This window comes from Corvus moneduloides, chromosome 6 (assembly GCF_009650955.1).
Source record: "Corvus moneduloides isolate bCorMon1 chromosome 6, bCorMon1.pri, whole genome shotgun sequence".
In the NCBI taxonomy this organism is placed as follows: domain Eukaryota; kingdom Metazoa; phylum Chordata; class Aves; order Passeriformes; family Corvidae; genus Corvus; species Corvus moneduloides.
In genome coordinates this window covers 31692474-31718374 of record NC_045481.1, presented here as the reverse complement: position 1 = coordinate 31718374, position 25901 = coordinate 31692474, and the positions used below count along the sequence as shown (strand labels likewise).

The following is a 25901-nucleotide window of genomic DNA, read 5'->3' as shown; positions in this document are numbered from 1 at the left end:
GAGATCATACAAGGCTGCTGAGGCAGAATTCTCCATCTACTCCAGCTCCACAACTCCTCGAGGGGCTGTCAGACCTGCTGATGTATTCAGTAGACTAGCTCAAGATACTTTGTATGTCATTGATGAACACATGTAAAATATTCTGTTTACCTTATGCTAAAGAGGTAAAAAGTTCCATTTTGACCTTATGATTAGAAGTGTAGGAGAACAAGATATTCTGCAAGTGCTCAGATCTTAGAAAAGAGTGGAGCTTTTAGTGTTTGTTGTTTTTTTTTTTTAACCTGGAGGTATCAAACATGCAGAGAAATATATTAATACATAGGCTTTCTGTTTGTTTGAATTTCAGCTATGGGGAGTCATTAAACAAGGATACAGATGCAAAGGTAAAGTACTTTATACTTCGTTAATTTTAATCCATAATTGATAGTGAATGGCAAAAACCCGTGATCATCATGAGATCCATTGCTACAGAGATCCATCTATGGACCCATTTAATCTGACCTCCCAGGGAGGAGAAAACTGATTCAGGAATAGTATGACAGACAGAAGAAATGCAGAGATGAAGGAACTTGTAACTGACAGCTCTAATGCTTTGCAAGACATGACTGAATTCAGAGGGTTTGGGAACAGACCCTTGGACACAAACAGCACCACTCTGTGAATATTGTGCAGCACATTCCCAACATCTGTTCCGCAGTTTTCTTCCTGCAGGTATCAGCTTTCTCTGCAGCCCCTACAGTCCCTGTTGTGACTGAATGTTGCCATTTTGTGCTTTCATAATGAAAAGGAGTTTTAGCCATACATAGCAAAGGGATGTCATTCTACAGATGTGTGTTGTTACAGGTAGTCGTGTAGAGAACACCAAAGAAGGCTTCTTGCTTCCCAGGAAGGCACAGTGTGAGAGCTACCTTAGATGCTACACCAGAGCCACTGAATCATGTAAACGTTGTTTTGTTTACAGACTGTGGAATGAACTGTCACAAGCAATGCAAAGACCTGGTTGTGATAGAGTGCAAGAGAAGACCCAAAACTGCAGTTGCAGACAGCAGCCCAACATCTGCCCTTGCTTCAAGCCTCTGCCCAGTAGGAGTCAAAGAACAATTCCATGGTGAGAAAAGATTACATTAAAAATACCAAAATATGTAGATAATCTTTCCTTTGCTCCTTTTTCTTTTAAAGCTGAGTTGTACAGCATCTTTTTAAGTCTTGTTAGTTAACTGCAGTGTTTTATCAACATAGAAACTAGAACCAGGTGTATTTTAGCTTGTATCAAGTAACACCATTCCTGCTCTAGACTGAGTAAGGATGGACTCCCTTTCTGGGAGATCTCGTCACACTACACAATGTATGGTGCACAAATGCCACCAAAAAATGAGTAAATCTTCTGCCAGACTCTCATGAGAACTATATGCCATGAGATGAAAGAGCTGACAGGAGTTTCCTTAACTCTCTCACCTTGTGACGAGCAAGTCTTGCTTTTTTAGCAAGTTGTAACATTGACTACTGCACTGTTACAATTCTGATTCAAATTTCAATGTGGAGTTTATAAAGTCAGTTTTCCTACGTATCTGTCTGCTAGGAAAACCAACAGCTAATTGTCCTTATATTTTCCACTTCAGTAGCAGAATCTGTAACTCCTCCCCATCTGTCCATCTTTCACAGAATCAGAAATGAAAAATGTACAGCTCTCTGTTCTTTTCTCCTTCTATCAAACAAGCTGTATACAATTTTCTTACTGTGTATTACTGTGTAGGCTTCCAAAGAAGGAATGTTGTCCTTGAAAAACACCAGGCTACTTCTGGTTTTGATTTTGATGTTCCAACTCTCTGAATATTCACTTTCTTTGAATTTCTTTCCTGCTTTTTGCCTGTATTTCATACATTCTTCAAATCTGCTTCCTGCCACTTTGATTATCAGTCTTTTGTGTTGTATTTAACACTCATACTGCTGGGTTCCACCTTAGGCTTCCTGTTAGCACTTACACAGAGCTCAGTGCAGCCCATTTCTCTTGATACTGACTATGTGCATCTCTGTGACTGTGTCTGAAATGGCTGCAGCACTACGTCATAACCACCTCTTACCCATAATAAAGGTTTTCTCTAGCTGACCTTGGTGCCACACCTGTTTTCTTCTTACTGATCCATATTTATGTTACTGAGTCAGGGCAAAGAGTTGTTTCAAGACACAACCTTGAGAAACTTCTAATGACACCTATTTTGGTGAGCAATGAATGTAAAAGTCAGGAAGGAATACATGTTTTCTTTATTAAAATTAAAATTCTTTATTAATTACCATGCCTCCTTTTTCTCCTTTTCTGGGAGAAGATCTTGCCTCAACTCACTGTATATATTTTAAAGGACAAGAAGAAGGATCATTCACCTTTCCTAATGGAGAAGTAGTGGAGCACAGTGAAGACAGCAAGGACCGAACCATTATGCTCATGGGTTCCTCAGCTCAGAAGATCTCAGTGAGACTGAAACCAGCTGTGATTCATAAAAGTACACAGACTGATCCTGTACTGCTGGCTGGTGATGTATCTCGTAAGCGGAGAGAGAAGAAAGAACACAGGATGCCAGAAAATCCTTATCTCCAGGCAGCTCCAGCATCCACATTTCCAAGCCCAATTCTAGGCCGCAGAAAGGCATTTGTTAAATGGGAAAACAAGGACTCCAGCCAGAAAATGAAGGAGGAGCATCACAGCTGTAAACCCTCATACCAGGAACTTGAGCAGGTACATACATGATGGAACAAATTCTGTTTTACACAACAGTATGGTCAAGTGGTTGATGTGTGGGGGCGTGGCTGGGTGGGAAGGTGTCACTTTACTCCAGTGTACTTAGTTGCCAATTTAATTGCAATTAAACAATCCATGAAGTCTTAGCCACTTCAACTTCCAGCAATGCTTCATTTCAATTATAAATTTTAGTGCTAGTATGGGCTTTGAAGCCATTGTTATGATCACAATGATGCCCTGTCAGTCCTAGAATGTGAACATAATCCACTCAGGACAGAATGTTACTCCATTCATAGTTCTGAATTTCCTCCTGATTTTGGTGGCCTCCCCTCCCCTAAGTGACAGACTATATGGGGTTGGGAGGGTAGGGAGCTCTGCTTTTGTTCAACTGACAAGTGCAAGCACCACCACGAAATTTTGCTATGAACAGAGATGGTGCTTCTTGCTAGATTTCACCTGCATCAGCCCAGTTGTGTCTCACCTTACTCTAAAGTGTTCTGACAAAATAGCTATTCATGAGACTGCATCACCTCAAACATGGCCCAAATTCAGGTTTGTAGAAACACCTTTCCAGACAGATTAAAGAGACTATTACAATATCAACAGTGGAGCTAATGGATGGATCCAGCTATAATTATGAGGAACAAAGACTTATTTTCATACTTTTTACTCAATATTTACCACTATTCTTTGATGAACCAACATGAAACTGATGCCTTAGGTTTTATCAGACCACAGTCTGATCTTTGAATGATGACTATCACTTTCAAAATATCCCTTGCTGCTGATAAAGTGAACTCATGTTTTATGAAAGATTAATGGTTCATTAAGACAGAGATAAGACAATCTTCCAATAAACACTTCCCTTTCAATCAACAGTATATTCAATGCAACAAGGATGTGAAGCATGGATGTAACTTGTAAAAATGCATTCTTTAAAATGCCCCATTCATGTGAGTCCCATAATTTACACTTGCCCTTGCTCCCTCATCAGATTCTGACCTCAGTTACTAAACAGCAGATGATGTTATAAATTAATGGCTTAGCTTCTGGTACATCAATTTCTGCAGCAGTAGAGTGGTAAAGTGTGACCTGTGTTGTTTCCCCAGACTGCTGTTGTTGTGAAAGGTGCAGTGGAGGGTGGATAAATGCAGGTTGTGGACATGACTCAGATACCAGCTGCTGGAAAGTTGTGAGAGTATACACAAAGGGTAGAGCAGTGACTGTGGAAATGTTCACAGAAGTTACTAGTTCTAATAAGAGCTACACCAATTTATGTTTATGGCAATCAAGCTAAATTTACAACCAGACAGTCCTCAAATAATTGCAGAATAAAATACAATTCTCTGTTTGTTTGTTTGTTTATTTGTTTAGGAAAGGAATATTCTAAAGGCAGACAATGAAGGTTTAAAGATCCAACTGGAACAGGCACATAAAACAATTGAATCTCTCACAATCCAGAAAAGAAACCATGTAGTTGACAGTCTACAACACAGAGACTCCTCCTAGCAGATGAGGAAAATCTCCTATGGAAGAATGTAAGACTGAAAGAGGGGCTGTGATAAAGCTGCTTTACCAAGTGAACTGGAGACAGAATCTGAAGGATGTTACGCAGAAATGTTCTCTTTACTCAACACATTTCCCTTTTAAACATGCACTCCCAAATGTATAAAATCATTCCTTTGACCTTGTAAGGTAACTTAGCATTATCTGTGCAATGAAAATAGTATCTTCTGGGTTTGCTTTTAAAAGGAGTGAGAGTGTTGCTGAAGACTCTGTTCATGTTGAAGACCATATTGATTCCCCAGTGACTTCCTTGGCTGCCAGCAGCACACCTTACTGCACAAGTGTTCTGACAAAGTCGCTATTCGTAAGACTGTGTCACCTCAAACTTGGCCCAAACTCAGTTTTGCAGAAACAAATGTTTGATAACTCTTGAGTAAGTAAAACTGTAAGAATACTAAATTAAGAAAAACAATTCCTTCTTGGAGCTGAAACCAATTAAAACCATGAAGTGAACTGTCACGTTTAATTCCAAAAATTAACCAGAATATTAAAATAAGTAGTTAAGCTGATGATATTTGATTGATCCTTACACTTTTAAGATAAACTGACAATTTTTTAAAACATCTTTCAGAGCTTTAGAAGTTCTGCTGCTTGAATGCTTACCTATATTAAGGTAACAGAGGTGAGACTATAGAGACTTGACATTGAATACTGCTTCCATTTTTGTGCTCCATGCCATGACTTGGAACATGTATTCTACTTAGTTGGTTTAAGGGGTAACTTGTTGTCCCCATACAGTAAATATGGGACAAGGTTGATCATAATTCTCTCACATCAAAGTAGATAACACTGTTGAGTAGAACCTTTAGAGCCACATTATGAGGGAACCTGTACAGCAATCCCTGTGCAAAGCTACTTATTTCAGAGCTCCTAACAAGGCTTCTCCATTTTCTCTCTCCTAGATTTCACATGCACTTTACGTAAAGAGTCAAGATGAGTGTGCTCCTATGTCTGTAAATTTTGTATAGTAAAAGGTGTGAAGGAGGTAACTTAAAGACACAAAGTGTACATATTGTTAAGAGACAATAAAACAGTCTTTCAAGTTACTGATAAATCTACTTGTCAGAATAGCCGATTTGAAAACTGCACTTGCATTCCAAGAGAATCTGTACACTTAAGAGTTGTACAAAACTTTCTTGTATTTATCAGGTATTTGTCATCACATATACAAACATCAGAAACAACCACTTAATGCTCAACGCTTCTAAGTTACCAGGTCCATTATAGATTGAAATTTAGTCAATGACAATACCATCTGTGCTTTGTGTTCAAAGTGGCATAAATATACATTCCATCCACAATTTACAGTCACTATCAGGTATATGAATGCTTTATTTGTAAAGTTAATTTGAAACTACTTGCCAGTTTAGTGATTCTAAATTCTTGTTTTGAAATTGGGTTGTGCTTGCAACTCCATATCTAAGTAAAAATAAATGGAGGGAAAGAGTAGTAGTAGTAGATTTTCTGTTACATTACTGTAAATAACTGAAATGCATAGGAAAAACCCAGCAGCTCTGAAGACTGCACAGCTTTTTTTAACTCATACACTAAACCTGAATTATTAACAAGTAACATGGAACTGCACTTTGATCAGTGAAGCAATCAGAATGGCTGTCAGGTCATGTCTGCAAACTTGGTTTGCCCATTTTCTGTGAGCTTCTTGATTTTGTCCTCTATTCAGGGAACTACAGCAAGGCATATTTCTAATAGGCATTTAGCGAGTAAAAGTCTGTTTCTACAACTGTTAAACAAGATAAAAGTTGAATATATTTTCACTTATTTAAAAAATACCCCAAAGGAGCAGCTGACTCATAAATCTTGTTGTATAGCCAAGGTAACTGCTCACTGGTGGTCTAAACTCTGGATTCTAATACAATTTGTGGGTATACATATAATTCATCTGTGATGGAGTGTGGAGATCATGAACAAAACCTCAGTTAAAAGGAAAATTTCCTAACATCAGCTGGCCAAAAGGCTACTGCGTAACTAGGTTAAGTACTTAATACTCAAAATTGAGTTATGACCACAGATTTGTACAGTCCTAAGTGTTTCTGTGTGATGTTTGCTTGTTCAATCTGAAAGACTTAAAAGGGATCTGTTTGCAGGAGTGTCTTACAGAACGAGTGTGCAGTGCTTCATGTGTGCTGAAAACTTCCTGCTTCAAAGAGGTCAGCTGATATCTGGGTAACTTCAGAGCTCTCTAAGTAACCTCCAGGTTCTCTGTTTGTTTGCTGAAAGCCACTAACAGTTATTCCCTCCACCTCACCCCCCCTTTTTTTTTAAGTGCTGTTAGTCCCTTCTTTTCTTTTGGGACTTTCTTTTCCTGAAAGACTAACATGAAAGACTTAACAGCAGAACCTGATTACAGGGAAACTGTTAAAACTGACAAAAGAATCATTTGCCCCTGCGTTAATCTTCAAGCTGCTTTATGTTAGGAAAAAAAGACACAATTAAAAGTGCTGTTTAAAAGTCATGTTATCAAACAATGATACTGAAATTTATCTTGTCGTGGCTTAAGTTAAATGGAAACACTCACCTTTTCCTTCTCTAGGTTCAGCTGTACTTACAAGAAGACAGAAAGAAAAAGAGCCATCCCCTGTTTATTTTTTAAGTGTTAATTCTGATTGTTTAAAGATAAAAGTAAATAGATTGAGTAATATCATAATTAAAAATGCAGGGCTACTGTTCATATTCAGGTTAAATACAACTGCTTTTAGATTAGCTTATATATGTTTTTGTTCTAGTAGCATCTGTTATTTTGTTGTAACTGATCTCTATGGCAACTTGAAAAAGTTCTAATGCTGTCTGAGAAGACTGAAAAAGTGTACAGATTGTAAAGATTTTATATAAATTGTAAGATTTTGGTTTAGTATTTATAATAGAAAAATATTAAAATTGCATTTTATGCCTCTGATTTTGTATCTCAGAGAAATCTGTACCATCTATATTCATCTTCCTTTACTGGCATCTGAGACCGTTAACCTAGTACTAATCTCTAGGCCTGCTTCACCTTCTCTGAGCCTTGGAACAATGCCTGGGAAAACTTAGGAAGCTAAGTATTTGCAGATTATTTGTTTGGTATTTTAGTGGTTGACACAGTACAGACATTGTTTTGCTACTCACTATTCCAAGTATTACAAAGCACCAGTCTTTACTATCATAGTCTCTCACTTTTGTTAAGAATGCTACGTTAGAAAAGATTCCACAGCACAATAGCCAAGTTCAAGCAAGGCTTCTGCTGCCTCTGCTAATGCTGCCTATTGCACAGGCAGCACTGTAGCACCCTGAACACTTGCTATTCTTCTTCACCTTATAGGAAACGTCAAAATACCATATCCTAAATTTGTTTTTATATGGGGAAATGGACATTTATTCAGTTATCTACAATCATGAGGGAAGACAAGAGGTGAAACTCCTCTTTATATGGCAAATCTGCTCTACAGTCTTATACAAAACAAGTTGTGGTTCTCTTTGTAATTACAGAAAGTAATAAAAAGAAAACTTGAGCAGTAATTGGAATATATTTCCTTAGTTTACATAAACACAAAAGCAGTGATCATATAGATCACTGTTTAATTTTTTTTTACTAAGATAAAATGTAACTGAGATTCCTTAGTAATCCCAAACAAACTCCTTAGACAAAATCCCAGACTTGTGACATACCTTGGCTGTTAAAATTTTCCTCTAGAATTATCTACAGCTTTCTCCATTTTAGTCAAAATATATGTTATTTTCATTACCATAAAAAGTAAGTTTCATCACTGTTGTAAATCACCAGCAGGAATTCTTTCTTACAAACAAAGGAGGAACATATGGTAGTGGATCCAAATCACAATACACAGATGATGCAATAATTTCAAATACAGTACTTTATTCCTCAGTGTTTACAGCTGTTAACAAAAGTATCTCTCTCAATACCTGAAAAAAATCCACAACCTTTTTTTCAGTTCTTCAACAAACAAAACAATATTAATTTAGGTATTCACTAAGTGTGAATAAACACAAAAATGTTCACAAACATATATATGAAAATCTTTTACTTACAACAGAATTTTTGAAAATATTTTTTTTTTCAAGACAAAACTTGAGGTTTAAATCAATTACTCTCATGATGTTATTGCATTGTTTGAGAAATTAAAAGCATACATTCTGACAAGAGGACAGCAGAGGATACCTCCATGGAATATGGTGGTGCTTTAGTTTTCAACTACTGGCTTCACATTTTGAAATTACTTTAAAAAACCTGAAGTGGCCAGATTAAAAATCTCCAGCCTATTTATATTTCCATATTTTACATGGTCTACATACATATAATTGAAATATGATACTGAAATAATTTAACTGTTACAATTCAAGTGGGCATGTACCTGCTTCACTTGATGATTTACTTCATTCAGAACTGTCCTGCCTACTACAAACAGGATGGACTGATGAGTGTAAAAACATCAAGGCACATCCACATCTGCAGTTAAAACCAAATTAAACCCGTGCAACCTTGCATCCTAAGACTAATGAAACCTTTAAGTGTAGGTAAGTAGTTTGTTTTTCAGAGTGTATTTCCTTGATGAAGTCACATGCTTGACTGCTGGTTTACTTGTAGCAAAAAATAACATTTGGATGAGCAAACAGAATTTAATCTTAAGGCTTTGGTTGTTAAAAAACTATTCTCTGTTCCTTTGCTGACCAACACTTCACTCAAGGCTAGCAGTCTCATTTGGTATGTCATCAGTTTGTGAGCTATCCCAGACCCTTAGGCAAAAACCAAGCTCAGAATCAAGACAACCAGTACTGTGCTCCCACGTGACCCATGAGGGTCTCTCCATAAAGACTGCAGAGGCTGCCAAGGGCTTAAGCCAGTAAGAAGCATAGAAAAAAAATTGGCAAAGGAACTATAGTGTTAGCAGTTGGGTGACATTAAGCCATTATTGCAAAAGTTCACATCCCGGCTAACAAATTCTAACAAGGAAAACTTCTGCCTCTTTTTGTCAGGCACCTGCTGGGACCCTAAAGCCTGGGTAAAGCCATATCTATCGCATCAGAAGCAGCATTCTCAAGCAAACTGATGAGAGAGGAAATAACAGGAGAAAAACTTTTGAAAGATAATAATTTGATTTGGAGCAGAGCTTTATATTCATGCACGAAGTTGCCAGTGAAACAGGACGTGATACGTATGTTTATGGAAGTAACAAAACACCAATGAACACCGATAGGAAATTTGTGCAGAAAGAACTTCTAACTGAGGAACATAAATCCGAAATCAAATCCTAAAGTTCAACCCGCAGTTGAGCCTACAGTTACAAGTGCTTCAAGTCTGCTGTGCTATTTAATCATCAGACACACCAGGTTAATCAGATGCCTTCCTGAATCTCTGCAGTAACCTGACCCTGATAAATGCTGTCATGAGTACATTCAGGCATCATCCCCTGTTCCACCTCTGTTCTCAGGAGTGGCCTTACAACATGGGAGATCTAAGAGATACTGGGCAGCACAAACTCACTTCTTTAAGTGACAGCTCTAAATTTAATTCCTGACTACATATATTTACACAGCCATGATGGTATGACAGCTGACTTCTGTCTCTAGTACTGTAGCCACTCCTTCTTCTAGAGTAACAGTGTATGTAAGGGAGAAGACACCTATACCATGTCAAGACAGGGCTTCTTTTAGGTTGGCAGAGTAAGAGAGAAAGAAATCACTGAGAAAAGGCAGCTGCTGTATGAGGTGTCTTACTAACTTATTAACTAGGCAGTTGGTGATTCCCAAACACAGAGCAGGCAGGGGAGAAGAGGAAAATTTAAAAAAAAAAGAGGGAAGAAGAAAAGGCAAGAAGAAATGTCATGTTCTTTTTTACGAAGCTCAGCTTATTCAAACTTTGTGTCTCAAAGCTGATACACAAGGTTATACACATGAATTCTTATCAGACATGACAGCTGCAGGTTTTCTGCCCAATCTGATCTTAAATTTTTTTTTTGAAACACCAATAACGGAAAACAAGTAAAATGAAAATAAAACACTATCAAAACTCACTACGATTATGAGTTTACAGTACACGCTCCGACCTTTAATGAGTCTGATACATTATGAACACAAAAAACAACCTGATTTGATTAACCTGTGTAAAGTATTAATTCACAGTGTTACTTTAATGTGAAGTTCTGCAAGAATAACCAAATCTAATTGAATAATTTTGACCAAAGCCTTAAGGATTTTAACATTTGAAATTAAAATTCATTTGTATGTCCCACATGAAAACTATGAATGAAGAACAAGCCTAAAAGCAGCATTCTTGAGTCTTTTAAAAGTGGTTTCATCTAGTTCTTAGGCCTACTTTGTTTTTTCTACACAACATTTTGGAGCAGGAGAGTAGATATGCAACATGCAATAATTAGAGAGGTCTGACCATTAATATATTTTTGTTTGTTTAGAAAGGGTTTTATTCCGTTTTCTGAGACTTACTTTAAATAACATGACAATAAAAAACACCATATAAGCAGTACGAAAACCAAGGACTTTAGTCATCAGATTTTAGTATAAAAGTTCTGTTCAGTTAACTAAAAGAACTCAGTGAGAACATCAGTTGGTCTAATGAAATGATTCATATGGTCATACTTAACTCTAGCCTAAACCCAAGTAAACATACCTAAATTCCTAATACCAGTAAATACCACCACTGTATCTTGCCAGTTACTCTGTCAAGATTTACAGTACTTTAGTATCTTCGGTATCCTCCCCCTCCTCTTCCACCATATGGATCACCGTAGCCCCCCCTGCCACCATAACCTCCTCCCCTGCCACCTTGGAAGCCACCCCCACCCTGGAAGCCACCCCCACCCTGGAAGCCACCCCCACCTCTTCCACCACCTCTGAAACCTCCGCCTCCTCCTCCTCTACCCCCTCCACCCCCCCAGTTACCCCTTCCACCACCACCACCACCTCCCCAGCCACCTCTTCCACCACCTTCCTGTCGTTTTTGCCATGGAGGCATTTCGGGAGGAGGTGGTTCAATCTCTGTTGGTCTGCCTCCACGGTCAGGGACTCTCCCCATCAGAACCTTTATGGAAAAATTGGTGATTTTCAGAGTTAAAAAATAATAGAAATAACTTGAAGAGACACAGGATTTTCTCCTGTGGACAGAGAAATGCTGCCTGCTGTTTTCAGGAAATACAGCCCCTCAGTGCAGTGCGTGACAGCAGAATCACTATCTCCTGTCCTTGTAACACCACAACAGAGCTCTTGAAAGTGTTCTCATTTTTCACCTCTAAAACAGAAATAACTGCAGCTAGCTGACTCATATTACTTTTGTGAAATTTTTATGAAGAACACTGCACACCTGAAGTATTAGTATTGCAATAAGCAACATACATACTTCATATGTAATATATACAAATACAAATATATATTCATATAGAAAAGATTCCTTATGATGTGGCTCTTCTACTTAAATTTCAAAGTTCAAGTTCAAACCTCATCAGCTGGCAAAAAACAAACTGGCAAATTGATGTGCAATTCTCGAAGGAACACCAGTTTGCCTACCATCAGAAACTACTGACACTCAGTACAGAGCTGGAACGAACAAAATATGCAATAGGCTGCAGTAACACTTTCAAGAAAAGGAAAAAAAAAAAAAAAGAGCTCTTGACTATGGCAGGTATTACTCAGTGCACAAAAAGAGAAACTGTACTGGACAAAGTTACACAAAACATTAAGTTGAAGAACAAAGATGTACCAAAATAGGTCTTTTTGTTGTTGCTTTCAGATTTCCTAAACTTTGTGTGATCGTTGTTAACATTCCCTGATCAGTCCCAGGCACTCCAACTAAAGTTCTCTCAAGAAAAAAACCCCAACTTTCTCTGAGATCCTACAATAATTAAGAAATTTCAGAGTGTTCAGGATGAAAACATATTAAAGGGTATAAATGAGGCAAAAAACAATAGAAAAATCTGTAAATACAGGATCAATAAAAGCAGGTTTAGTCACCATTTGAATGGTGAAACTCACGTCACTACTCGCAAGCATCAGCTTTTACCACACACAAGAAAGCAGCACAACGTTGTTTCATTACTGTAGCCAAACCAGATAATTTTACTTTGCAGCAAAATGACATTTCCACAGAAACTTTTGTGATTTGTAACACACAACTAGATGAACTAGAGATGGTGGTTTACAAACCTAGCAACACAATCCTGGAAAGTTAGCCCAGGAATTGATACCACAAATACTTTTATGTATCTTTGATGTGCACAGTTCCACTGAACTCAAGAGGTCATTTGCACACACATGTACACCCCCCACATTGTTCCCTCTCATCTACACTACTCTGTTTCATCCTGTTGCATGACTGACTGTCCAGCAAGATAAAAAAAAGAAGTTTCTGCAATGTTTACTGGAATACTGCAAACCTTCCTTTCTTAAATGGATGAAAGCACCAAGCAAAACCAGTGTAATTCCACAATTACTTTTGGTAGGTCTGTAAATTCCCATGTCCCTTTATCACATGCCAGAAACAAAAACCATACCTTGTTGATAGCACAGGCGGTTTTCTCCCGTGTTGATCCACTACTTGTTCGTATGATCTTGGACAAATCCTCGCGAGCAGCAAGAAGGTGAGCTAATGTAATGGTGGACTTCGGAGACAACGCATAGCGCTTGGGCTGATAGATCCGTGCTATTTCATCTGTTTTTACCTAAAGGATAACATCAAACAACTTACTTGCCAGGCATCAAACACACCAACAGACTTCCAATAAACCACATACTGGTCTCAGTAAGTTTCACTTCTGAAAATACAGACTACCTTACAAAACATAGTGCCAGTTATCACCAATTCTCTTCCTGTTGGTGGAGCTATTATACAGAAAGTGCTGCTGATTACGTATAATTGATGCTGAAACTTAGCACCATTACAAAAGAAACTCCTCTATCCACTGGCATCAAACAGATTCCTTAATGTCTTCCAACATGTCTGCAGACTAAAACCTAAGGAGTACATCCTGCTCTCTCAAGAGCTTTCCATAACCATATTCAACAGACCGCTTCTAAATATAATGAAAACAGAGCAGCTTCAAAGTAAGGTAAATTTGTGGAAAAAAACTGAAAATATACCAATGCTGCAAAACACTTATGTAAGCCATGAAAAAGTGAGACTAAGAAGGAGAGAGTATGAGATTTTTTCCAAACATGCTTTGATGCTTCATTTGTTTAACAAAAAAAGAAAAATAAATATACTTTCTGGGAAAATTTGGAATGATCTTCAGAGTGAAATAAAACATCTGATATTGGCTAGATCAGACAATAGGTGCTGAACCTTTACAAGACTGTTTTCCTAGGCAATTACTCCATCCTTTGTGAACCCAATTCAGTCTGCAAACTTATCCCTCTTGGGGACTGAACAAGTTACAAAAAACTGAAAAAACCCCCAAAAATGCCACACCATCAAAAGCAGAGAAACATATCAATACCTATTTAATGGTGGGGAAAAAAAGGCAAGCTAACAAATCTTAAAAAGACAACAATTTGTTTCTTTCTCTAAATTACATCAATGCCAGAACATTTTCAATTCTCAAAACCTTCTCAAAGAAGTTATGAACATCCTTCAAGAGAAATAAGGGGAAAAAAAAGATTGAAAATAGTATGTAATTTTGAATTAGTATATAACTTGGTTATTTCTGTAACTGCATATATTTCACATCAACAGTCTTTAAAAGACAGGAAAATTAATCATCTGACTACTTTATCATCAAAAATCTCTTTAAACTATTGTTCTATTTCAAAAGGGCATTCATTGTTTTTCACATTGTTTGAATGGAACAATAGCAAGTGACAAAGTTTTAGTCTGCTTAAGTTAGTCATCAGTCACCTCAACTACATTTCAGAAGTATACTCTAAATCTGAAGACATATAATTGTATTGGTACAGCTGTAAGGAAGTTACACAAGTAGGGACATCTCCTGGCTTCTCTAAGCTAAATGCCCCCCTTTTCCTTTCTTGCAGCATAAAAGCATTCACAACCCCTTCAAAAGTTAAACAGTGAGCCATTCCAACACAGCACAGCAGCACCCAGACTCATGTCTTGCACTGATATTTAGTGAACTTCATGAAGTTGATTCTGCATGTGTCAATGACAAATTGTGGCACCGCAAAGACTGGTGACAAAGACAATCCATACTTTCAGTAAGCTTTCCAAATTTTATCCATCTTAAGCTTTCTACAGAAACCTTTGGCAGGAAAGCTGATCTTACCACCTCCAGCTTCTCACACGTGCCTTCATCAAATTACAAACTTCATGTATCTTCTCTCCCTACTCTGCTGGATACACACAAGATATATTTCCAGCTCAGAAATATCATGACTGTTTTTTAATATACAAAGTTCTAGGAAATAGTACAAATGAAATTATCAGAATTAAAGCAATACCTGCAGAGCAAATACAGAGGAGTGCTTTGGAATTTTTAGTGACCTGAAGGATTACAAGCAATTGTGTGATTTTCTCACACAAGTTACTATTCAAATAACCTGTTCAACTGCACGGCTGTTCATCCAGCAGCACTGAATCCAAGATAGGGGGCAGTCTCTGTAACCGCACAGACTTCATGAGCAGCCACGTTTTACACCCAATCTATGTTAAGGCCCAGTGTTTGTCTTACTTTTGCATCTGCATGAGAAGTGCTGAATTCTCTCCTAGTTTACTTCATTGGAGGGTGTTAGATACAGAAAACAGGGAGATGGGAACTTTAAATATAAAGTGAGAAACCCCAACAAAGGATGCTAGAATTTCTAATTGTGAAGCTATAAATAGTCACAAAGGATAGGCTGTGCCACCTGGTTAAATCCATCCCCTTCCTCAATACCTAGGATTTGGATATTACAAATATTTGGATATTTGGGATGAGAAACAGGCTGGAAAAAAGATAACAGTGATAGAAGTTTATTTGTGTATTTACATGGTATGCATATTCTGTAGGAAGACTTGGGGAACTGTAGCAGACTCCCACCTACAGGAAGCAAAAAGTACATCGAGTTTTACCTTTGCTCTGTCAGACCAGCCAAAAGACTGTACAGTCACATCGAGCCTCTTCATTAACATCCGCCGTCGACACTCGTACTCACTGCAAAGAGCATCATTGATTTTTTCCAATCTTTCCTGCAGTGTTACAATAAAAAATTCAGACACTCAAATATATAAAGTTATAGAAGTCAATTCAAAGTTAATCCCATTTATCAACTAAGTTGTCTATCCCAAGGTGACTACTATAAACTACATAGCATCTATGTAATGCTACAGTAGTACATATATACAAAATGTTTTGAAACTGAACAACTGATGAATCAACACAAGGTCTGTTTTATAATGTCAATTCTGGAAGTATCTGATTATCATTGTTAGTGTTTAGCAACTGAATTTTAGTATTAATATTCAGCAATAGAACAGTGACCTTAAAAATGCAAAGTTAAATGAAGCCATATGCATTTATTTTGACCATCCTGTTAAATGGAGAAAAGAAATGGAGAAACTTTTATTTACCACTTGGTCAGAGTTCAGAGGTTTTGTTAGCAGTGATTTCCCCACATGGTTATTTTTAACTTTTGAGAGAATGTCCTTTATCTGAAAAAAAACCATACATCTCAGAACACAAATATTTAGATTTATTTCAGCACAATTTGTTACAACCTCATTTTGTTACTTGGAAGATCAAACACAGCATGTTTGTTTCAGCAGACTCATGAAAACAGATACACATCTTCTGGCTTATGATCGACTTTAAAAAGATTTCCTGAATACTTTAAGAAGATGACCAGCCTCTATGCAAAAATATTTTATGGCACATCACTTCTCTTCCCATCAACAGAACAGTATCTATATAGCAAATTTATCAAGTGCAAACAGTAAGACTAGTTAAATTACTAATTTTACATATACCTAAGTGTTGTAACTACAACAGGAAGTTCAGAGTTCTGTTGCCAAATGCTACACTGGGCTACAAAAAATCTGGTGATGGGTGCTATGAAGAAAGGCAGGAGATATGATAGGTATGCAGTCATTGTTTCTCATTAACTTTATTCTAATCCTTTAAGTGGCTCCAGCTAACATTATGTTTAAAACTTCTGCATTCACTCCAAATCAAACTTGCTTATACTTCTTCCGCTAGTTCTTGCTCTCAATAATCAGAAGTGAAATATGCTCTGTCTTCCAACCACCACCACATTCTCCTCTCTCATTACAAGAAACCTCTACCTCCTCTTCTTGAGTGAACTTCCTTTGGCAAAGGTCTTCTGAAACCATTACCAAAAATGCTCAAAACACTTGCGCATAACTTTCCAGCCAACTGGTTTTTCAGCTGGAGTTGACTGCATGCATATTATTGTTCCTTCAAGTTTTGTACCCAGTCTGATGGAGTGAACTACATCTTCATTTCCTTTGGTAAATAACCATGGGGAACCAAGCAAAACAAGTAAAACTAGAGTTAATTTTCTTTTATATGTCAAAGGAAGGATTAAGGTGGTGCACAATCTACAGTAAAACCTGTAGCTGGGGACAGCCATTAGATACATTTGCAAGGATTGTAAGACTTCATGTGAGCACACAGGCATTCACACTACATTTGTTACAGAGGCATGGTTCAAAGCTCAGTTTTGAGTGTCACATATTACAGAAATATCATCTCTAGTGATTGCTATGAAAAAAAATTCCAGAAGTCAGAAATCAAATTCTAGAGCACTCAGTTCATTGTTAAAAGAAATACTCAGAAAATCAACTCTCAGGAGTATATGTCAGGATTTTTGTAAGTATCTCAATTTTTTTTTATATATATGAAGAAAAAAATCTGATCTCAAATTCTGTGTGAAAACCAAGATGTATGTATTTTGTTCTTTGTTTTTACATCACTGCTGGGCAGCACTATGGCAGGTTAAAAACACAATATCCCAGAAAAAGTCTGAGGTAAATATATTGTGCAGTGAACAAACTAAGGGAAAACTGTGTTTTGACTCTATCAGAAAAGACAGCCTAGTAGTATCTGAAAGTGGCCATCTAATTACTGTAATATTCCCTGCTGTTATATTTCATTCATATCAAAAGAGGTTACAATAAGGGTGAAGTTCAGTTCCATGTACCGTACTGATCCCAACACTCCTCTTTCTCTGATAATTCTTGCTTCTCTACAACCTTTATTTTCTTTACAAAAAGCACTCCAGGGTTGTCTGTCTGTCTTCTGAATGTAGCCTTTTTTTTTTACTGAAGCATGTACATGGTGCCCGTCATATTCTGCTCCAAAGTGCAAATGTACCTAAGCACAAACTATGTTTGAATTCAAATAAGTGCCTGAAGAATCAAAATCTAAAGTTAATAATCAGCAATAGAATAAGATCAGTATGATAGCAAGAGATGAACAGATCAGTAATTAGTATAGAAGAAGGAATGAACAGCAGACTAATTAAAAATTCTATTGGGCAAGAGGTGTCTATTCATATACCATTGAGGTCAGAAATATTACCTCAAAGGTTGAAAGGAAGAGAGTCTATCAAAATGAGACCAGCTGCTGAAACAAAAACCAGTACAACAAAATTAAAAATCTTCAATATAATTCACAGTTAGAGTGTGAAAGAAGATCTGAAAACCAGTGATGATGAATACTATCTAGAGGCTAGAATTATTTTAAGTTTGCAGCTGCAAGGACAACCAAGAGATAAATGCAACACTGGGCTCCACATACAAAAGCCACACATTCTGCCATCACAGGTCGATCAGCGCTGCATACTCCTGATTTCTATGAAAAGTGAAAGGAAGTTTAGAGAGAACAATTAAGGAAGATAATCAATGAAAATCAGAACTAGAAGAAACAAGAGCAGCTAAATGAAACAATCCTTTATTGACTGAGAAACCAGCCCCAAATTTCTGCAGCCTCTTCTTTCCAAGTTAAAAGAGAATACCGATGTAATTCTTATCCAGTACAGCCTTACTAATCAATAACAGTTAAGGAGGAATCTCTTCACTGATGAACTGGTCTATGCTTATGACACACTGTAAAGTCATATTCAGAACACTGAATCTGCACTTGCTCCTCACTCCCATCAGCAGGGCTCATGGGGAAATTCTACTGCTGTAACGGTGAAATAAGATGAGCTGCCTTACAGTTGCAGAATATGTTGTCCAGCTATGACTGATGACAGAGGTATGAACACAAGAACCCTGACACACAACAGTCTGCCAAAGGACAAGAATACAATGGATGTGAGAATCATCTATGTTATAACCCATATTCCCACACACAGCAGTTGCCCTGGATTGAGAAGGATAAGCAGGAGTCCAAAAAAACACCACAACCTAAAGAGAAGCCTGCACATATAAGTGGGAACAATACTAAAAGCAGTGCCCAGATAAAAGAGCACTGAAAACATACTCAAAGAAACATAAAACATATTCTAACAGCCAAATCATCCTAAAGATTTTACACAGTCAGGTGTAAAAAGCAAACCAAATAATTAGAACTAGATGTACACAAGAATATTTGACTATTTGACATACTGTGTAATCAATGACCTTGGTAACACTAGAAATTTATGGGATTGCTTCGAAAGTTCACACATTCTCTAAATATAAAATGAAATAAAACGTGAGACAAAAATACCTACTTCAAAATCTGCTCATAAAAATACACAGTTATTCTACTGTTACCAAATGAAGTGTACCTTTATGTATTGAACACGACATTTCTCATTTGTTTTGTAATTTTGTACTACTGAAAAAAAAATTTAGCTCACATTTCATTATCATGTTCAATATATTTATTAAATATCCTCATCTGTCAAAACAGTAATTTTTACGTTTAATACCTCTTGCACAGAAAAACATCACGTATGAATGCACCTCCAGGGTTTTTTGAGATTTTGAAAAAACCTGACCTGGGGACAGGTGTCATTTTATTAAGTCAAAATATCAACACTTTGAGGAAAGAACATTACCCTGATTAGTCATCAGGTGTACTGTACAACTGTACAGTTGCAGAGAGATCACCTAAAATCTTAAGCACAAAATATTTTTAAGCCTCTCTTTCATATACCTGCAGATAAATTCAGTATTTATCTAACTCTAAATACATTTTTGTTTGACCCTGATGTCTGGTGAACAGGACAACTCTTTTGTCTTGTTCTCTGCAGTGACATTAATACTTACTGTCCAGGCACCATTACATCCATAAAATTACCACAGATCAACAGTTAAATGTAATACATTAATTAAAATATTAATAAATTCTAGGATGTATACCCAAATATGTAAAAAAAAAAAATTCTTCTAGCATTTCACTTAAGTGTTATGTTAGCTTAATTTTGACTTAGTTTGTTTGGTAGCCCTTTATAGTTTCTTTTCATTCTACTGATATGTGAAAAGTAGCAGAGTACTTTTCATAACGCGGGCAAAAATGTTCAGAAGTCTTTTAAATAATATCACATTAAGAGTTTTTTCAGATAAACAGTATTAGAATGTCACTTTGTAATTAGGTGTGAAATTCACACTACCTGGATTGGAAAACAGCCAGATGTAAGCACTAGTTACAAAGCACAACAGTGGCATAAACTTTTCTGAATCTTTCATCAATGTTCATTTAGAATTTATGGAGGTTTTGGCACTACGTTTCAGAATGACTCCTAGATTCCTGCTTTGTAAATATACTTTACAAGGGAACAGCATCTTAAACAACTGAAAAATTACTATCAGTTTTTCAGTATTATACAATAGAATAAAATACACTTAGAGGTAGAAGGCTGTTCTCTCACATTTTCACAGTGGCTATGTTGATAACCACTACCCTAGGTAATTACAGAAGATGGAAAAGATACTTGCTATGATCGTATATTCAAAGTTTGAGCTACTATAAAACTCATTTTGAATGAAGAAAGGAATCCTGATTTTATACTAGTCTCTTAAATAAACTGGAAAATTACTTAAAACAATAAATGTTCTAATGTTCCATACCAAAATACAGTGTGTGATCTCTCCCTTTGGTAGGTTGCTGCTGCACAGCCAAACTATTCTCAGAACTACTCCCACAGCTACTGACAATGCTGAAGATGCTGGACAGAGACAAAGAGTAGACATGTTGAAATGCTGCAGATACATGTGCAGATACACTAAATAAAAATACTAGATCAGTATGTAAGCCTGTATTATGAATGACATAAATGACATTATGAATGACTAAACATCAACAGTGCAATTTTATGCAGAACCTAACTAAATCAAAAGCCAAAAAATATTTGGAAAAATAAATGGATCATTTCAAGTGAATTTCTGTGAGCATATAAAAAAAAGTAACAAAATGGTGCTCTTAAAAAAATGTTTACAAAGCCAATGAACTTTAATTGGTGGCACCACCTTTCTAATGCAGCTATACCTATAAATGTAGGTCTCTAACTCTTGCTCCCTGCAAATATAACTCGAAACTTGTCCTATATTAAAGTAATGAAGGACAAGTAAACACAAAGCAGAAATGCTACAAAATCTCCTGCAAGGCAGGGAAAAAATCCTTTGTTTATAAGGGATGAAACGCACAGAGAACAAATTACTCTATTAATTTGGAGTCACAGAAGATGAACGAACTAGTTTTGCCACCTTTCTACACTTTGAAGTGAGTAAAAGTGGTATAACCACTGTGGAACTGACAGACCTGAGAACTATTGGAAAATAGTCCAGGCAGCATTATTAATAAAAACCCAACCAAAAGCAAAGATAAAATGCTTTTAAGATTCTGCTCATTTTAGTACTTCTGAAAGTTTAACAGTTTATACAAACTGGGACGCCAACACTATGCACAATTCAAGCCTGTGATCCTATCGGATAGGAAATCTTGGACTTTGCAAAAGGCAGCAGATACCAGCTGTCTAACAATTCAAAGGAAATGCTCTACTATCACTATGTGTGTATGAAGGAACTGGTGCTCCAGGTCTGGTCTTGCTGTCCCACAACTGCAGAACTGGAATCCTATCCCTATAATGGGATGAAACTAAATCTGTACCTGAGAAGTGAAGCAAAGAACTGAGCAAGGAAGGCCACCAGCCATGGTTGCAGCCTATAAACACACATGGATATAAACACAGCTAACACTCATAGAGGGAGAGCAGCACAATCAGGCCAGTTTCAAACCATTAGTTACTAGCTGTAACTCTGACATTTTCATTCTCAGAACATTGCTTTTTGAAAACAATTTTTGAAAACTGTTTTTTCATCCCTTCAAAAATATTTACCGGATGTAAAGATTTCCGTAGAACTAAATGTATCAGGCACAGTTAATAGTGTAGGAATAGTCATGTCTGTTTGCCCCTGGGTGATGCCTTTTATAAATGAATCTATTAAAGGTTTTGTCTTGTCATGCTGAAGAGAGATGTAAGAAAACCATGCAAGTAACAGGCCCCCTCCCCAAACTCTCTGAATGTTCAACTCTCCACTGGCTGATGAAGAAGAAGAAAAAAAAAGAAGCACAATCATGTAAAATTATTAAACTCAAAGACCCAGAAGCAGAGGGAGTTTTTATTCTACCTTTAAGGGGGGATTGGTCACTCTCTCCCCAGATATCAGAGAGAGATGAAGAGCAAAACTTTTATCTGTCTGACAAAGAAGGTAACTTCCACCTCAAGAGCCTATTTACATTCTGCAGCAAGGAAATCAGACTAAGGATCACATCAGTGAAATGAGTTAGAACCTAGAGGGACACCATGGAAAGAACTATCTTGCTGAATAAGGTTTAACAGGGCTTATTCACGGAATACTGGCAATTCAGGCATTTTCATCCTCTTTGCAACTAAGGCAATAGCACCAACAAAACCATACTTGCAATTAAGAAATTAATAAACTAAAAAGAATTTAAGTTTTGGATATTAAATTTAAATACATCCCAGAAATTACTACAGGTATATAAAGGCACAATCAGTTATTACCCAAAGTCTTCTGCTTGCTGCAGCACATTTGAATGGGTAAGAGGAAAACTTATAATTGAAACTTGCACGGCAAAGTACGTCTTACCAGGTACATTGCAACCTCAGGGAAATGCTGAAATACTTCAACTCAAAACAGTTTAACCTAAAACACTAAGCTGGCTTTCAGAATTAAAATTCTTTTGCACTTGTCAGATAGGGCTTTTATGGGTGAGACTGCTAGGCCTCAACTCTAGGATCAATGCTTACAGAGATAGTGCTTACAGTTTAGCAACAGAGAGAAGACGTAAAAGCCCATACCTTTTGTTCCACGCTGGTTAACAAGGGAGGAATACCAGAAGATGGGGAGTTTGGCAGACCCAGTGCATCGCAAATAGCTTGCACTTCCTGAATAATTTCATTGTGCTTTTCCAAATGAGAGCCCTTACTTTTCTTGCTGTGCAGTATCTTTAAAGCCTGAAGTTCTGTACTTAGAAATACTAGAGAGAAAAGCACCATAATGGCAGATTTAGAGACGCTTAAGTATTTCTGCATCCACATTCTCAGTACAGCTACAATATATACATTTGTAAGATAACCATGATAAAACGGAGACTTTCTCAGTTCTCTTCTGAACAGGTCAGTATCAGTTTCCTATTCTTTACCTCAATTTCCTCTCACCTGACTTCCTACCTTCAGTCTACACACTGCATTTAACTGTTCAACTCCCTTCTGCCACTAGACCCCAAATTCCTTGGCTAGTTTCATGTTATCACACTGGTTCCTGCTGCCACTCCTTTGTCCAAGTCCAACTTAAACTTAGACGTTGTTTCTCTCAATTCTGCTTTCAGCATGTTCAAACTGTGCAGCCTTTCTGTTCAAGCTGCCCTGAGATCCCTCACAAACACAGGAAACAAGGTCTCAGTTTAGGTCAGCTGGAACAATTGGATCAAGAGAGGGATCAGGAGGCCTCAGTAGGTTGCACCATACTTTTAAAAGAAATTTTAGTTTCTGCTAAAACAGGTTTCTAATGCTGCTCTATTTTTCACTTTGCACAAGTGAGTTGATGCATGCTGAGCTAGGATGTAACAACTGTACACATCAACTTAAAAACACATAAAGAACTCCTCAATGTAAATTGTACAGTAATAATAAAGCATGCACCTAAAATACTGTATTATAAATGGGAAAAATTATTATTACTTACATAGGAGTTTAAGACAATCTTCTTTCTCTCTTAATCTATCTTTGATGTCTCCAGATATCAATGATGAATACGGACAAGCCATTTCTCTCAGAAAGCCACTAATTTCAAGCTGGAAGCTCTCTGTATCTTTCACACCTATGGAAATAAATGCACAATTAATGGCTTTTTACAGAAACATCAAACGGCAATCTAATTTTTTTAACTTATACACTTCAATTGCAGATTTCAACAGTCCAAAGATCAACCACCTACCACCCCAGTAACATTCTTCTTTAAAAAGTCCTACATACAAGCAGACATGGCTTCTAATAGTATATTGTACTCGTGCTTTGAATGAGGTAATGCTACAGAAGTCTGTGAAGACATGAATGCAAACGAACATCAGCAGGAAGTGAACAGTTTATGTTACTAAATAGCGTGATTTTCTGATGAAGAAGTCACAGGAGTCATGAACTCATTATTTTCAGTGATTGTTTTTAGTTCCACTACTTTTCTGGTGAAAACAAAAGTAGTATAAAAACCCATCCAAATTCCAGCACTAGACAGAAATAATCAGGCAATGCTACCTAGCACCTCGCGTGCCGACACATGGTGCTGACGGGAATATTGCATTGGATCAACAGCCCGAAAATACCCAGCACTGCAATTTATGCCATCAAAATATGATTGCAGGTGCAAATGTACTTTTTACATTTACGTATATATATCTAAAGCCACCTCAAATCACCTTCTTTCTCCCTTTTGAAACAGTCTTTACAACACAAGTCCTTAATCTAAGAGCTGCTTATACACAAAAGCAGCCTGGGTTTGGCTACCTTTCAGCTTTCTTGTAAACTTCAACACTGTAATTTCACTATTAGCTGAAAAATATGGGTCTAAATCCACTGTAAATTAACGTTCATATACCATCTGTTGCAGTGATGCTTTCTTCCATATTACAAAGTGACTTTATCTGGGAACCTAACCAAACGCAAAGCTCAAAAAATTCTGGTGAAGACAATCCATTTTCTGCTGCTTTATTCAGGGCTTCCTCCTCCAACAGGGCACCCGTGTACCTGTACAGGCAGATAAGCATTAGTAATAAGTAAGCATAACATAAAATATACATATTTTCCAATTATTTTACTCTAAGCTGGTTAGTAACTACAGTTAAAGGAATTAGCCTTTCTACGTTATTTTTGTTAACCAAAAAATTATTGGTCCTTCACAAACAAAATAGTTTGTCAGAAAATACAAGGCGGGCGTTTTCACATGTCTATATGAAAACAGACTTTGATCTCTCAAAACACACCAGCCAGAGAAGAACTCTAGTACTAATTCAAGTGTTTAGTCAAATTGCCTCCTAACATTAACAATTCACTGCCCTGGAGTACTGGGAATAATGTAACTGAAAATTAAATTTTGCACAGATTTTGTCCCGTAATACCCGAAGCACATCGCGGGAGGTGGGCAGGCATCACAGAACGAGGTGCTGCCCCGCCAGCCTCCAGCGGCCGCCCCAGTGCTGACCACCGCTGCTGCACCCCTGCACCCCACGGAGCGCCCGGGCTCCTCTGCCCTCCCTGCACTACACCCGGGGCGAGCCCACCGCCCACGCCGTGACCCCGCTCCCGGCCGAGGCCCGGCCCCGCCGAGCCCCCAGCACCCGCCGAAACGCAGGGCCCGTCCCTCCGCCGATCCCGCGCTCCCCTTCACTCCCGCCTCCGGCCCGGCCTCTCGCCCTCGGCTGCGGTGGCGCGTTCCACGCCCAGCCGGGCTGCCCTCAGCCCCTCGCCGGGGGAGCCGCCGCTGCTCCCCGGTTACCCCAAGGCCTCCAGCGCGTCCAAGATGTCGCTCTCCATCCCCGGGCCCGGCGGCAGCTCCCTCATGCCGCCGCCGCACCGCGCAGTGCCCGCCTCAAAGCGGCCCTCCGCAACCCGCGCCCGCCGCCGCGTTCCGCTGCCGCCACACGGCAGCCCCGGCCGGGGGGAGGCCCCGGGCTGCCCCCGCCCCTCTCTCGGCGGCCTTCCCCGCCCGTGTCTGGGAATGAGCCTTCCACACAGCCCTGCTCTGCCTTTCCGCCCGTGATGGGGAGCGGCTGGGTTCCCTCACCCTTCCGCGGCGGGGCTCGTCTCCTGGGCCTGCGGCTGTGGTCCGGATTTGGCCCCAAACCCCTGCACGCTCCAGTCGGCTACCCTGCTCCATCGGATACCAGCCACCTGGAGACATACAGGGCCAGGAGAGACCACAGCCACCCTTTTGGGCTCCGGACGTGGCTCATACCCAGGGCAGCCAGCTCTGCCACTCTTATCCCAAGCTGCCTCTGGGATGTGGTTCGAAAAAGCAGGTTTTGAGGCCTGGACTTACGCGATATTTCTGGGACCTCTCAAATTGTGAAATTCTGCCTGAGATGGTGCAACCTATATCTCCTGGGCATCTGTAGTCCTGATTTTCCACTGTGGGGTACCTCAGCCCTGCTGTGCTTTATTTTGGCTGAGGTGAAGTTAATTC

The 25901-nt window shown here is 38.4% G+C and overlaps 2 protein-coding genes across 5 annotated transcripts in view; one reads left to right on the top strand and one right to left on the bottom strand.

Moving 5' to 3' along the window:
* RASGRP1 (RAS guanyl releasing protein 1) overlaps positions 1-7214 on the top strand; it is a 39347-nt gene extending 32133 nt beyond the window's left edge. For all 4 annotated transcript variants that reach the window (XM_032111190.1, XM_032111191.1, XM_032111194.1 and 1 more), the window contains 4 exons: positions 347-383; positions 962-1108; positions 2358-2731; positions 4109-7214. In XM_032111190.1, coding sequence (XP_031967081.1) covers positions 347-383; positions 962-1108; positions 2358-2731; positions 4109-4243 — 693 coding nt within the window. In that variant the 3' untranslated portion in view covers positions 4244-7214. The remainder of the gene's footprint in view (positions 1-346; positions 384-961; positions 1109-2357; positions 2732-4108) is intronic.
* A 932-nt stretch (positions 7215-8146) lies between these two features.
* FAM98B (family with sequence similarity 98 member B) lies at positions 8147-25343 on the bottom strand. The gene is made up of 8 exons (XM_032111195.1): positions 25215-25343; positions 24318-24466; positions 23412-23546; positions 22526-22704; positions 15822-15902; positions 15324-15440; positions 12817-12984; positions 8147-11351 (listed from the first exon to the last, which is right to left on the bottom strand). The coding sequence occupies exons 1-8, from the start codon at positions 25277-25279 to the stop codon at positions 11010-11012; spliced, it is 1236 nt and encodes a 411-aa protein (XP_031967086.1). The 5' UTR covers positions 25280-25343; the 3' UTR covers positions 8147-11009.
* Between the last annotated feature and the right edge of the window lie 558 nt (positions 25344-25901).

What these genes read in the sequence shown, in the direction of transcription:
- FAM98B (XM_032111195.1), bottom strand. Translation starts at nt 25,279, where the DNA reads ATGAGGGAGCTGCCGCCGGGCCCGGGGATGGAGAGCGACATCTTGGAC. An exon ending in TAACCAGCGTGGAACAAAAG is followed by an intron (nt 15,903 to 22,525) that starts GTATGGGCTTTT and finishes GTTTTTTTTCAG; the next exon opens with ATAAAGGACATTCTCTCAAA. An exon ending in GCTGGTCTGACAGAGCAAAG is followed by an intron (nt 12,985 to 15,323) that starts GTAAAACTCGAT and finishes GTTATCCTTTAG; the next exon opens with GTAAAAACAGATGAAATAGC.